The sequence below is a fragment of the Prionailurus bengalensis genome, chromosome A1 (genome assembly GCF_016509475.1).
Source record: "Prionailurus bengalensis isolate Pbe53 chromosome A1, Fcat_Pben_1.1_paternal_pri, whole genome shotgun sequence".
In the NCBI taxonomy this organism is placed as follows: Eukaryota; Metazoa; Chordata; class Mammalia; order Carnivora; family Felidae; genus Prionailurus; species Prionailurus bengalensis.
In genome coordinates this window covers 133,279,610-133,294,114 of record NC_057343.1, presented here as the reverse complement: position 1 = coordinate 133,294,114, position 14,505 = coordinate 133,279,610, and the positions used below count along the sequence as shown (strand labels likewise).

Sequence of the window (14,505 nt, the reverse complement as noted above, 5' to 3'; positions counted from 1 at the left end):
AAATACTGTTAAATTTTAGAGAATGTAAGTTCTTTTACGGGAAGATGACATATAAAGTACCTTGCTAGAATAGTCAAGTTGGGAGTCAAGGGAATGAGCATCTTTTTAGTTCTTGAAGTTACTGGAGAAGGGAGAAATGTTTCAGTCAGTATAACCCTGACAATAATTCTACAAAGTAGATAGTACTGTTGTCCATGAACTTCTTTGTGTTGCAGATTACAGAAAGAAATAAAGCAGTAAACATCTTGATTTATTGGGCAAATCTTCATTCACATTTTACTGATAAAGATATTGGTTAGGATTTTTTTAGTGCAGTATCTTGTGTAAGACTTTAAGGAAAACTATGATGATGACATCTCACTTTACTTGACCCAGGCTTTTTACCAAGATTATTTGCCTACTTTTGATATCAGTTATCAACAAAGTAAGTTATAGTAGAATTTTCTTGATTTGTATTCCATCTAAACTTACAGCCCTTGTAAGCTGTCTGTGGTTTTGAGTATGTTGGAGAAAGTGTTTTAAGTTCTGAAGACCGTTATGTATTTTTACTTTTCACTGCTTTAAGATAATCCCTGGAATCTATTAAGGTTTATAATTTGCTTTAATTTTACTGACTCTTAAATATGATAATGCAAAATATCAGAAAGTAATACCACATTCTAGCTTTCCCACATCAGATGGTGATGTTAGCCTAATTTAAAAACAAAAAAACTGATGGGGTGCCTGGGTGGCTAGTTGGTTAAATATCCGACTTTTGATTTCAGCTGAGGTCATGAGCTCATGGTCCTGAGATCTAGCTCCATGTCTTTGGGAATGTAGCCTGCTTAAGATTCTCTCTCCTCCTCTGTGCTTCCCTGCTCCATGTGTGCATGTGCACACATGCCCTCAAAAAAAAAAAAAAGAAAAAAGAAAAATTAAAAACAAATTGTTTTAGTCTACCAGAAAATATACTTAACTTTGTTATTGGTTGATGTGTATGCACGGATTGATTTTGGAGAAATTAAATATCTATTCGGTTGAAAATTCAACCCAGTTGAATATGTCCCTTTTGAGACTTGAGATAAGTTTTATGTGGTTATAGGTCTATGTTAACATTTCTGATTCCCTATTTTCCTTAATTTACTTTTTAGTTTATTTAGCTATTAGTTAACTTCTTTTTTCCCCCATAACTTTTTTTTTTTTTTTTAATAGCCTCCACACTTAGTAAGGGGCCCAATGCAGGGCTTGAACTCACTATCCTGAGATCAAGACCTGAGCTGAAATCAAGAGTCAGAGGCTTAACCAGTTGATCCACCCAGTTGTGCCCCTTCCCCCAGCACATATTATATTTAGATGTCTCTAAATAACATTTATGTACATCAATACTTTGAAGTCAAGATACTTGATCTTATTTATGTATTAATAAATAAGCACATATATTTCTATAACACAGATTTGTTTTTCAATATATTGACAACTATTTCAATATGATTTTTTAAAGTTTTACTTATTTAAGTAATCTCTACACTCAACATGGGGTTTGAACTCATGACCCCGAGACCAAAAGTCACATGCTCTTCTGAATGAGCCAGCAAGGTGCCCCTCAATATGATTTTTTTTTAATTGAGTTATAGTTGACATATATTTTATTAGTTTCAGGTGTACAACAAAATGATTTGATGTTTGTGTATATTGTCAAATGATCACCGCAGTAAATCTAGTTACCATCTGTCACCAGGGTTAACAATTTTTTTTTACTTGTGACGAGAACTTTTAATACGCAATACAGTATTATTAACTATAGTCACCATACTGTACATTATATCCCCATGACTTCTTTGTTTTAAAACTGTAAGTTTGTACCTTTTGACACTCTTCACCCATTTTTCCCACTTCACAGTCCCTGCCACTGGCAACTACCAATCTGTTCTCTGTATCCATGAGCTTGTTTTGGTTATTGTATTTTTTATGTTTATTTATTTTTGAAAGAGAGAGGGCATGCTCATGAGTGGGGGAGGGGCAGAGAGAGGGGGGTACAGAGGATCCAAAGTAGGCTCTGGACTGACAGCAGATAGCCCAACGCAGGGGTTAAACTCAAAAACTACAAGATCATGACCAAGCTGAAGTCAGACTCTTGGCCAACTGAGCTACCCAGGCACCCCTGTTGTTATTGTTTATAGGTTACACATATAGGTGAAATCATATGGTATTTGTCTTTCTTTTTCTCTCTGACTTATTTCACTTAAAATAATGTCTTCAGGGTCCATCCTTATTGTTGCAAATGGCAAATTCCATTCATTTTTTGGATGAATAATATATATATATATGCCACCTTTTCTTATTATTTTTTTGTTACTGTTTATTTATTTTGAGAGAGAGGGAGACAGAGGAGAGGCAGAGAGAGAGGGAAACACAGAATCCAAAGCAGGCTCCAGGCTCTAAGCTGTTAGCACAGAGCCTGATGTGGGGCTCAAACTCACAAACCATGAGATCATGATCTGAGCCGAAGTCGGACACAGCTAACTGGGCCACCTAGGCACCCCTATACCATCTTTTCTTTATCCATTCATACATTGATGGACACTTAGGTTGCTTTCATGTCTGGGCCATTATAAATAATGATGCAGTGAACATGGGGTTGCATCTATCTTTTTAAGTTAGTGTTTTCATTAGTTTGCTTCTTTGTTGCTTTTACCAAGAATTGTATTTTTCAATTCTCTAGAACATTCTTTATTTGAAAGTGAAGTTGGGTTAATTGTAAGTGTATATTGCAAACTCTAGGGCAATTGCTGAAAATATTTTAAGTATAATTGATGTGCTAAGACAAGAGAAAAAGTAGAATTGTGTAAAATGTTCAGTTAAAATGAGAGAAGGCAGGAAAATGGAAGACAGAGAGGACAAAAGCAATGCATAGAATACAGTAACAAATATGCAAATATTAATCCAGTATATCAGTAATCACTTTAAATGTGAATGGACTAAATACACCAATCCAGGCAGGACTGTCAAAGTGGATCAAAAAACAAGACTCAGACTCTGTGTTTTCTACAAGAAACTCATTTGATATATAAGAACCCTGATAGATTAAAAGTGAAGGTATGGAGGAAGATACACCATGCTAACACTAATCAAAAGAAACCAGGACTTTATTAATTTAAGACGAAGACTTCTGAGCAAGGAAAATGACCAGGGCTTACAAGGAACATCACATGTTGATAAAACTGCCAATTCTCTGAGAAGACATAATAGTCTTTAATATATATGCACCTAACAACATCATCACAGTGTATGAGGCAAAAACTGATAGAACTGCAAAAAGAAATAGATCATGACCCGAGCTGAAACCAAGAGTCAGACGCTTCACCGACTTAGCCACACAGGCACCTTCAGAAAAAAAAATTTTAACAAAAGAACAAAGATTACCTATTTTATAGAGAAAGAAATAAATATAACAAAATTCACATAATTTAAAAATATGGTAGTGTCTGGGAAGAGCCCCAGTCTTACATTAGAGGCAAGGAATTAACTTCTTACACCTCCATAAATGCTGAAAGTACATGTGATTAAATGTATTAGAGCAAAACAGTTTATTACAGCACTGCAAACAAGAGCACCAGCATTGTTGTACTGGATTTCTTTATCTCCAAGTCCCACAGAGCAATGTGATGGAGCTGGGTGGAGACTACACCTGCAGTGAGTTTTGCCATAGCTGAGAAGACCAGAAGGAGAATGCTGAGCGTCGTCTGTAGCAAGCAGCAAACAGGGCAGACCTCAATGGAGAGCAAGTACTTAAAGCATTGTCACGTTGTGGTTACCTTGACATAGTTAGTTGCCGATATGACCAGTTCAGAAAGTACTCAATGTCAAAAGATGGGTAGTTTTGTGGTCAGCAAGAGCGTGCAAGAATCATCGATCATGTCCTCGGGAGGACTATCTTTCCTAATACAGATAAGAGACCAAACATAGTAGTCCTAACAGTGAGAATCTCCTTGACTCAAAGCAGAATTCAACTGCAGTATATAGGAAACATACCTAAAACAAAGTAATTCAGAAGGGCTAAGCATAAAGGAATGGAAAAAGGTCTATAAAGCATAGAGAGACTTTTGGCCCATTTTGAAATTGGATTGTCTTTCATCCTACTGAGTTTTGAGAGTTTTTATGTATTCTGGAAACAAGTCCTTTATCAGATACATAATTTACAAGTATTACACAGGCTCCTGGGTGAGAAAAACAGCAATAGTAGAAACACTGGTGAAATTTGAGTAAAGTCTACAATTTGGTTAATAGTATTATACCAGCAGTAGTTTCCTGGGTTCAGTAATTTTAATGCAGTTATATAAGATGTTAACCTGAGGGAAGCCAGATGAGAGATATATGGGAAATCTCTGTACTATTTTTGCAACTTTAAAATCAGTTTAAAAAGCTAAAAAAATAAGGCTTCAAAGTGGTAAGAATGAGTTCTCACATTAGTATACTCTTTATTTTAACATGTGACATTGATAAAATTTAGAAGAAAACAAGGAAAAATAGGAAGACTTAAAAACTAGATAAACATTGGAAGATCAGCAATCAGAAGAGAAATAGCTGTGAGTGGAAATGACTCTGGGTTTAGAAGCAACTTAGTGAATATGAGATTTTGGTTCTTTCTTGGAAATGAATATTAAAACTTCTCCATATGAGAAGGACTAGAATCAAGGTCTCTCATTAAAGCTAAGGGCTTGAGTGAGTCTCTTCACAGTCAAAACCTTGTGAAAGGAGATCTAAAACAAAAACTACTGAAGATTATAAAGCTGTGAGTGTGAGAAAGTGAAAGTGGCAACGATGCAAAGATACAGCTTTATGGCCAGGAAGTAAGTGGGGATATTTAAATACCCAGTGTTGCTTGGATAGGTGTAATAGCCAGTCTCCAAGATAAATGATCCTCCTCTGCTGGTATTCATGTCCTTGGGTGGCCCCACCTCCACATATTGTGTCAGTGTTGGTCTCTGTGACCAATAGAATATGGCAAAGAGACAGTGTGCAGCTTCGAAGGCTAGATCATAAAAGACATTGCCTCTTCTATCTTGATCTCGTTTGGATTGCCAAGTTCTTGAAGAAGCTTGACATCATGATATGAGAACACTCAAATAGCTTGTGTTGAGGCTCATGGGAGCAGAAACTGAGGTCTTCTGCGAACAAAGCATCACTCTGTCTCAGCTGTGTAAGTAAACCATTTTCAGCTTTCAGATATCTAACCCTGGCCAAAATCTTGACAGCCTCCTCATGAGAGACCCTGAGCCAGAACTCTTCAGCTAAGCTGTTTCTGAATTTCTGAAACACTGAAACTATCAAAAAAATAAATGGTTGTTTTAAGCCATTAACTTTTGGATTATTTTATTATATAGTAATAAATAATTTTATCATGGTGATGCTAAAACACCATAATAACTGCTTATGGACTTGGGGATGGGAGAGACTAAAGCAATTTTAAAACTCCTAGGTAAAAGGGGGTCAAAGTAGAGGGTGAGGAAAAGAATAAAAATGACAAACCATAAACATAACAGTTTTCCTAGTAAAATGACCAAACAAAAATGTTAAATAAATGAAGGAATTTAATGCAAAGAGCCAGAGCAACAGATTTTGTTTTTTGAATCTTCCTACTTTCTAAGGGAACTAAATTTTGTTTGGGTAATCCACTCTTGTCTACAGAGCCATGTATTTAGCTAAACCAAACATGGTTGTCTGTATCCCCTTCTTAGTGATTTATTTAAGAATACATTTGGTGCAATATTGACTTAATATATATGTCTTCTGAGGAACTTTTGGGATAGATATATTTTTTTTTTTTTTACTGATTAAAAAAAATATACAGGAGGAGATGACTTCTTCTGGTGGATGTTACTGGGTCCGCATGGAACATCTGGAACTGTTTAGCCATTTTGTAACCATAAGTAGAGCTGCCATGGACAAATCTGGCGTATTTAGTATGGCAGAGTCACAAAAGAGAAAGAACAAATTCTGATAATGTTATTGAGCCAGTGAATTAGTTGACCCTAGAGGTGCTTTGCTAGGGAACATGATATATAAGATAATAAATTCTCCTTCTGGTTTAAGTAAGTTGAGACAGATTTTTTATGTTACTTGAAACTGAAGGTATCCTAGCTAGTAGCAACATCCAACAATGAAACATTGACTCTCAGTGAAATTAATTTTATGGAACAATCTGATGAAGACTTTAAAATGTGTATTTTGAGGTTGTTTGAGAAATTTTTCATCTAAAAAAAGCTAGAAATTATAACACAAAAATAGGAACAAATGAAAGAACATTTGGCTATGAAAAGGAATTAATTACAAAGTCCCATACCTCATTAATATAATTTAAATATAATTCTATAACTGAGATAAACTCTTAACTGGATTGAGTCGGAGATTGATTTAATAAATTGAAAGATAATTTGAAGAATTCATAAAGATAAAAAGATAAAAATTATGAAGAGCAAATAAGAGATATAGAGGACAAACTGAGGAACTCCACCAACATAAACCTTCTTAAAGAATAGAGAGAATGCTGAATACGTAATGTTTGAGTACATAATAGCTGAAAAATCTTCAGTATGCAGAACAATAGAAGCTCTCAGAAAAAGATGCTCACTGAATTCTGTGCAAGATAAATAGAGGTAAAACCACAGCATGAAATCGTTTGCAAAACATCAAGGAGAAAGAGAATACTAAAGGTACTAAAGAGAAAAGATAGTTTAGTAAGATAGAAATAGCAATCATATCTTTCATCTGCAACAACAGATGGTGAGGCTGAGGGGGGTAAAAAGGTCATCAGCCTAGAATTCCATAATAAGCTAAACTATTATTCAAGAATGAGGAAAAAACAAATTTTCTGACATAAAAACTAAAAACCTTTCCTACTGCGTACTCTCCCTAAAAAAACTTGTAGCAGATATACTTCAAGAAGAGAAGTTAACTTCGGAGGATGGGGGATAAAAGAACCACATAACTTTATTTAATATCAGCTAATGAAAGGAAGACATGTAGAAAGAAATTGTTTCTGGAAAAGATGTTGCAAGGATTTCTACTTCAGAACATCTGGTTATTCAAACAATAAATACAACCTATGTCTAAAGGAAAAATCCCCACAAGGTACCAAGTTTGTATTAGCATGTTCATGGTGGGAAGAATAGCAGTTTTTCCGCATTGTTACCATATACTATATGCACATAAGTTGTGATGTATCTTTAGGAATCAGAAGTAAGGAATGAACTTTTGGTAGAAAGTTAATTTATGCAAAAATACTTAAGGTTTTTTGAAGACAGAGTTGGATTTCCCTCTTATTTTAGGGTGTAAAGTGTTCATTTTGACTGGAGCATGTATATGTATTTTTTTTTTAAGTTTATTTGTTTTGAGAGAAAGCAGAGAGAGAGAGAGAGAGAGAGAGAGAGAGAGAGTGAGAGCGGGGCATGGACACAGAATTCCAAGCAGCCTCCACACTGTTAGCAGAGAGCCCAGTGCGGGGCTCTAGCTCATGAACTGTGAGATCATGACCCGAGCCGAAACCAAGAGCCAGATGCTTAACCGACTGAGCCACCCAAGCACCCCCATGATATGTATTCTTATTGTCGAATGGCAGTAAGACAAAGGGCTGTTTTTGCTTCAGGACAATTGCATGTTATAAAGAAACTATGTTTGCTTTTTTCAAAGAAAAAAAATGAAGCAAGTAGTCAAAAATCTCTCTAAGAGCATACAAAGAGTCCTAAAAATCAAAGAAAAAAAGTTAAAGTAGACTATCTTAGAATTAGGAATTTCTATCTGCAAACTCTGTCTTCCTTTAAAGGGTTAGAAGGTAATCCATAGAATGGGGAAAGATATTTATACTATCTATATCCAACAAAGGACTTAAATCTGAAATATATAGTGTACCCCCAAAATCAATAAATAGAAGACATTCATCCCAGTTAAAAATTATCCTGGTAAAAAAAGTTAACAGACACTTCACAATAGAGAATAAATATTTTGACAATGTTTTAACAATAAAGGAGATAGAATCTGAATCCATTCAGGCTCTGTAACAAAATACCACAAATTGGGCACTTATAAACAACAGAAATTCCTTTGGCACAGTTCTAGAGGCTGGAAATCTGCTATCAGGGTGCCAGCATGGTCAGGTGAGGGTCTTCTTTCTTGCTCTTAGTGCCTTCTCACTATGTCCTTACATGGTGGAAGGGGGAGGGATCTCTGTAAGGTCTCTTTTATAAGAACACTAATTCTATTTATGAGGATTCTACCCTCCTGACTTAAGCATCTCCCAAAAGTTCTACCTCCTAATATCATCACATTAGGCATTAGGATTTCAACTTGTGAATTTTGAGGGTGACACAAAGATTCAGACTATAGCAGAGAGGAACTCTAGTTTCCAGCTAAGATGAAATAGACACACTTCTCCCTATTTCTCCCACTAAAGCTTGGCACATTATATGAAGAATACATGTTAAGAAAATTGAAAAGTGGACTGAAAAAAACATACTGGCTAGAGACTTGGTGAATTGTGGTTCCATTTGCTGCATGGAAAAGACAGACGAACATGTCTAATTCTGTATATCACAAGAAGTTTGTACTGCCTTATAAGACACAGCCAAGTAGACATTTAGCTCTCAGAGTCATTGGCGTATAGATGGTCTTTAAAGTCAAGGAAAAGCATACATTAATCAAAGGAAAAATCAGTTGATAAAGAATAGAATGGGTATCGGGACTGACTCCTGGGCATTTTACTATTTAGTAACTGGGAAGAGGAGGAGAAAGGACTATGCAGTCACACAAAAACTAGAAAAGTACAGTATTTCCAGAAGTTGGGAGTGATGGATGTCAGAAAAATCCTTAGGTTGACTTTACTGAGTTCTCTATCATTTGAAGCTCTATCATTTATGTCACTAAATTATGTAGTGTATTGCATTTTCCCTTATCACACTTTCATATTGTTTCCCAATTTATGAATTTATTGAGGAAAGGAACCTTATATTTTGTTACTTCTTAGCCTTCTGCACAATGCTAAAGAGTGGCACTTATTAGCATATTGGGGTTTTTATTTTTATCTCAGTAATATACTTTAGCTTCATCTCTTTTTTGAATATTAGATATTGTATAGTATGGTTATAAACCATTGATTATACTCACTCTTTTCAATCCGTTTTTTTTTCTTTCTGCTGTTGCTCCCATATGCTAATAAAAAAGTAAATAAGTAAGTAAATAATAAGTAGTTAAAGCTGTTTTGCCTCTGAAATTTCAGAAATTGCCAGATTAATCGTAATAACAAATAACAGTAATCTTTCTTTTTGTAAAATTATGTGAATTATTGTGAATAATTTGTGAATTATTCCCACAATACAGAGATTAAAATAATAGATAATAGAGATTCACATACACTCAATACATTGAATTAGCCGACATTAACATTTTATGATAATTCCAATTGTTTCATTTTTCAAATAAAATTTTATAGATTTAGTTGATGCCACTTTGTGCTCCTTAATTTTGTTCTTTTCTTTCTCCCCCAGGTTAATTATGATGTTCAAGATACTCTATGTTCTTCCCATGAATGCTTTTGTAAGTCTGACATATGTATTTGTTGTACTATTAAGTTTATATAAATTGCACAATATTATGTACATCTTATCCCAATTTGGATCAACATACCCCATTGAAGCATTTCAACTTCCAGTTATATAATTTATTCATGTTGACATTTTTGTAGATTTAATTCAATTTAGTAATTCCAAGCAAGCATAAAATCAGAATTCATCTCATTTTTCTGAAAATACAAGCAAACAGTCTAATTTTAAGAAATGCCTTCGTTTTGGAGACCTGGCTGGCTCAGTTGGTTAAACGTCTGACTCTTGATTTCAGCTCAGGTGATGATCTCACTATTTGTGAGATCAAGGCTGGAGTCGGGCTCTGCCCACACAGCGCAGAGCTTGCTTGTGATTCTTTCTCTCTCTGTCTCTCTCTCTCTCTGTCCCTCCCCGACTTGTGTGCATGTGCATGCCTGCACATGCTCTCTCTCTCTCAAAATACATAAATAAATAAACAAACTTAAAAAAAAAAAAGAGGGGCACCTGGGTGGTTCAGTCAGTTAATCAGACTTTGGCTCAAGTCATGACCTCACAGTTCATGGTTTGAGCTCGCATCCCTCTCTGTGCTGACAGCTGGGAGCATGGAGCCTGCTTCAAATTCTGTGTCTCCCTCTCTCTCTGCCTGTCCCTTGCTCACACTCTGTCTCGCTCTCAAAAATAATTAATAAACATTAAGAAAAACAAAGAAATTCCTTGGTTACTAAGTAAAAAAATTAAATCTAATTTACATGCTAAGACATTAAAAATTTTAAGTTAAAAGTCTGTTCTTACCTCTAAAAGTCTCTCGGTCTCTATTCTTGGGCTCTCAAACTCTTCTGCCTTTGCTCCTATTTTTCAGTCTCTAAAATACATATATACATACATGGTATGCATCCATCCATCTATCCATACATACATACAAATTACCTTCCTCTCTCAATTTTCTGTTTATTCCTTTTTTGGAATCGTGAGCTCCTGACCTGAGCCAAAACCAAGAGTCAGATGCTTAACTGACTGAGCTACCCAGGTTCCCCTAGACTTAACATTTTTCATCAATTTATATATGTATGTACTTTTCTGTGTGAATATTCTACTTCAGTAAAAAGTTTTTAAAAAAGAGACAAAAGAGATAGATTAACTTAATGTAATATGTGGATCCTGATTTCAATACAGCATTTTTAAGCGTTTATTTGCAGTTGAGGGAGGTCATCTGATATTTGCTGAAATTAAGGAATTATTAATGTTTTAAGAGTAAGTGTGGTATAGTAGTGGTTATTTATTTTTAGTCCTTATATTTTAGAAGTACAACTTTATTTAGAAATATTTAATGGATGCAGTGAAATGTTATCTGGGATTGGTTTCAAGATAATCCAGTGGGATGGAGCAAGTAATGGGAAACAATTGGTCATGTGTTGACAGTTTTTAAAACTGGATTATGTACAATTTGGGGTTCATTATATATTGCTCTACTAATATGTATGTTTGAATTTTCTTTAATGCAGTTAAAATGTACATACATATGGACACACATATAAAGTTAAACTGACACTTCATTGCTCATGCTAATAATTTTTCTCCCTTACTCATATTTTTCTTAGTCATTTGGAGGAGAAAAGGGATCTGTTGGAAAATTTTCATTACTCTTTTTAGACGCAGGATGGCACTGTTTGAATAAGTAATTAGCCAATGTCCACTTCTCAATGAGTATGCTCCTTTCCTTTACAAGGTTGATACTTTTAGGGCAGTTTGTCTTAGTTGAGAGCAAAAACTTTCCAGATAACTTGTAGAGATAATACTACTCACACATTAACTTTAGTTTCCTGTGCTGGCTGTATCTAATACCTATTTTTTTATTTTTAAGGTTTCGGTTCATAACTATTTAAAAGGTAGTTTCAGGCAAAAACAGCTCTGTGCCCACTCTTAGTTGAGAGCAAAAACTTTCCAGATAACTTCTAGAGATAATACTACTCACACCTTAACTTTAGTTTCCTGTGCTGGTTGTATCTAATACCAGTTTTTTGTTTTGTTTTTTGTTTTTATTAACGTTTAGGTTCACAACTATTTAAAAGTTAGTTTCATGCAAAAACAGCTCTGTGCCCACTCTTTTTATTTTTTGTGTTTACAATTATTGCTAGATTAGTCATCCATGTATTTTAATGCAAATACATCTATCTATCAATCTTCTATCATCTATCTATCTCCATATGAATCCTCGTTATTTAAAACTGTCAATGCCAAGCACAGAATGCATTTCTACATTTTCAATGGCATTGAGCCAAATACTACTGATTAAGGTCAAGATGAGGACTATTGACTGTGGACAGATGCTTTCCCCTTTCAACCCTCAGAAAAAGAATGGAAATAACTGTATTCTTGGACGTTCTCAGTCTGATTCATGCCTTCTTTTAGCCAACTATTCATGTATTCACCAGAAGAATTACACCTACTACCTCCGGTGTAGGAAGAAAAAAAAATGTCAAATGAGCAATAATGTTAGCAGAAGCTTGAAACTTAAGAGCGGGTATTCAGAAAGGTCCTCCTCCCCACCCCCTTCCCTCCGGTCCAATTCCCCTTTCTGGTTCTGGCCATCGGAAATTGACTTGGCGGTAACTACCGACTGGAATTTCAAGGCGTCAATACCCCGCTCCCCCGCCCACCGCCCCCCCCCCCCGCCCCCTCCAGCCTCGGAAACTCTTAAACCTCTCCCTACCCTACACTCAACCATAGAGACAGATAAATGATGCAGCAGATTACACCGCTGAAAGGCAGCATTTGTCCTGAGCTATTTTCACATTTTTTCCTGTTTCCGATTTGTGTGCCAGACTTTGTTTGCTTGCTTAGGACATGGAAAACATATTTGGGCATTTCCCCCACAGTTTAATGCCAGTGGCTTTCTCCCAGCAAATGAAAGTGAAAGTGCTACGTTGTAGTGGAGTTTTCTCCCTTAAAGTGTGGACTGGCAGCTGGTGTGGAGGGTGGTGTGGGGGTGGGCGGGAGGGTGGGATTGGGAAGCTTGAAGAACCAGTTTTGAGGTTTTGTTTGTTTATCTTGAGATCGCAGCCGGGTTCCTGGTTTTTTTTCCCCCTTTTTTGGGGGGTCTGACTTTGGATTTATTTTCATTTGGGCAGTCACTGAGATTTCATTCAATGTACCGACTTAAAAAAATACACTCCACTTGTAGCTTTCCCCGGTTGCACTTTAAAACACCATCCAGTCTCACCCTCATCTGGAAATAATGCAAGCTTCTCTCTTTTCCCCCGCTCCCTCCCCCCCCCCACTTTTTTTTCTTCTTTTAAAGCCCCACATAACCTGAAGTCGGTAATCAGATGGAAAATGTGCTGGTCTTAGTTTACTTTAGTCCACTCTCCCTGTTGGTGGCAGTTTTACTTGTTGAGGTATATTGAAAAAACAGGCATTTTATGCACATGTAGCTATTGAGTTTTGAAATCTGCCACTGATCTAAGTGTGCTGTAAGTTTCCTCAAAGACACTCATGTGCAACTTTTAATATTTTTGTTGTGTGCAGTTAAAAAAAAATTCACGGAGAAGGCAACCAGAGAACTTAACAGTGACACTAATTCATCTAAAGTCATTCATCCTCTCCCTCCCCCTTCCTTTTTCCAAGAAACAACTAGTCACAAACCAGGCTAGAATTTCTTAAAAGAGGAGGAGGAAGAAAAAGAGGCGGAGTGGGGTAGGGGACTGAGTTTAGAAGGGCCAGAATTTCTCTCATTCACAGGGTGGAAAAGTTGACATTGTCTAAGCCCTTCTGAATGGCTGGTAGTTGGTTACCCCGATTGTACCTCTACCTCCCCTCCCCCTCCACGTGACGACCCAGGACACATGCGCACCCGACGCAGCCCGGCACATCTGCAGACTGACGTCAGTGTGCTCTGCCTCCGAGGAAAAGCTGCCAAAATTTTCTCCTGCTGCAATTCAAGTTGGCTGGGGGCCGGTAGTGAGATCTAGGGCTACTTCAACAAAACTTTGCTGCCCTTCCTGCTCCTCTTGTCTTCTTTTCTCTTGATACCTTTTGATGCTCTTCACATGTTATTTGCATAGCAAAGGCACTAAGCTGTCCAGGAAGAGAGGGCACCACTTCCACCCCCAATAAGCCTTTTTCCCCCTTCCTTCCTTTCTTTTTTTCCTTTCCTTTTTTTGGAGGGGGGGGGGGTCGAGAGAGAAAGGGGGTTTGCAAAGGCAGCATCTCAGGATGATAGCCTGGATGTGTTGATGGCATCTCTTTTATTGCCAAATCGGAAAGTCCGTTCTCTAAAGCCCGGGTTAGCCAGACTATAGGGTTTTATTCTGGCTGCAGAATAAGTAACTGACTGCTGTGGCTTTGCAAAGGGGGGCAGAAAAAAAAAAAAAAAAGAAAGCAGAGAGAGTACGTGAGTCGTCCAGTGCAATCTCTATTGTTTGAAACTTACTTTTTATCAGAATTTGAAGATGAAAACGGTAAGGAAGACTTAACAATATTCAATGAAACCGTTTTTTTTTTTTTAATTAAAACTTGTGCTTTGCTTGTCTTCCGAATAGCGCGTAGAAAACTTTTTCTGTGTGTGTGTGTATGTATGTGTGTGTATGTGTGTGTGTGTGTGTGTGTGTGTGTGTGTGTGTCTGTTTTTAATGGCAATGAGTGAGCTTGACTGAACTCATTTTACAGATAGAAATCTTTTTAACTCCAGACTAGTCGGGAGTTGGAGAATTCTGGGTCTTGCAAGTATTTTATGATGCCAAAAATACACGTTTATTGTATGGATAGACATGTTTTGTGAAATATGACTTGATTATGATGATCGTGGTCTTTTAACTAATCACCAAATAGTGATTGGGAAAGTAATAATGATGTGTATTTTAAACTGATTTCTAAGAAAAACCTTCTGCATTTTATAGTTTCATGTCAGTGTCTTAAGCAGTCAGACAAGTGCATA

General features: G+C 36.5%; 2 protein-coding genes across 4 annotated transcripts in view; both read left to right on the top strand.

Moving 5' to 3' along the window:
• The window catches only part of CENPK (centromere protein K), a 45,923-nt gene extending 36,159 nt beyond the window's left edge, over positions 1-9,764 (top strand). Inside the window, exon 10 of the mRNA XM_043591242.1 lies at positions 9,519-9,764. Within this exon, the coding sequence (XP_043447177.1) occupies positions 9,519-9,611 (93 nt within the window). The 3' untranslated portion in view covers positions 9,612-9,764. The remainder of the gene's footprint in view (positions 1-9,518) is intronic.
• Positions 9,765-13,283: 3,519 nt separating this feature from the next.
• Positions 13,284-14,505, top strand: part of ADAMTS6 (ADAM metallopeptidase with thrombospondin type 1 motif 6) — a 304,055-nt gene continuing 302,833 nt past the window's right edge. Inside the window, exon 1 of one of the 3 annotated variants that reach the window (XR_006298916.1) lies at positions 13,284-14,029. The gene's annotated coding sequence lies outside the window, so the exon portion shown is untranslated. The remainder of the gene's footprint in view (positions 14,030-14,505) is intronic. The other 2 variants (XM_043591205.1, XM_043591214.1) reach the window with 2 other exon arrangements.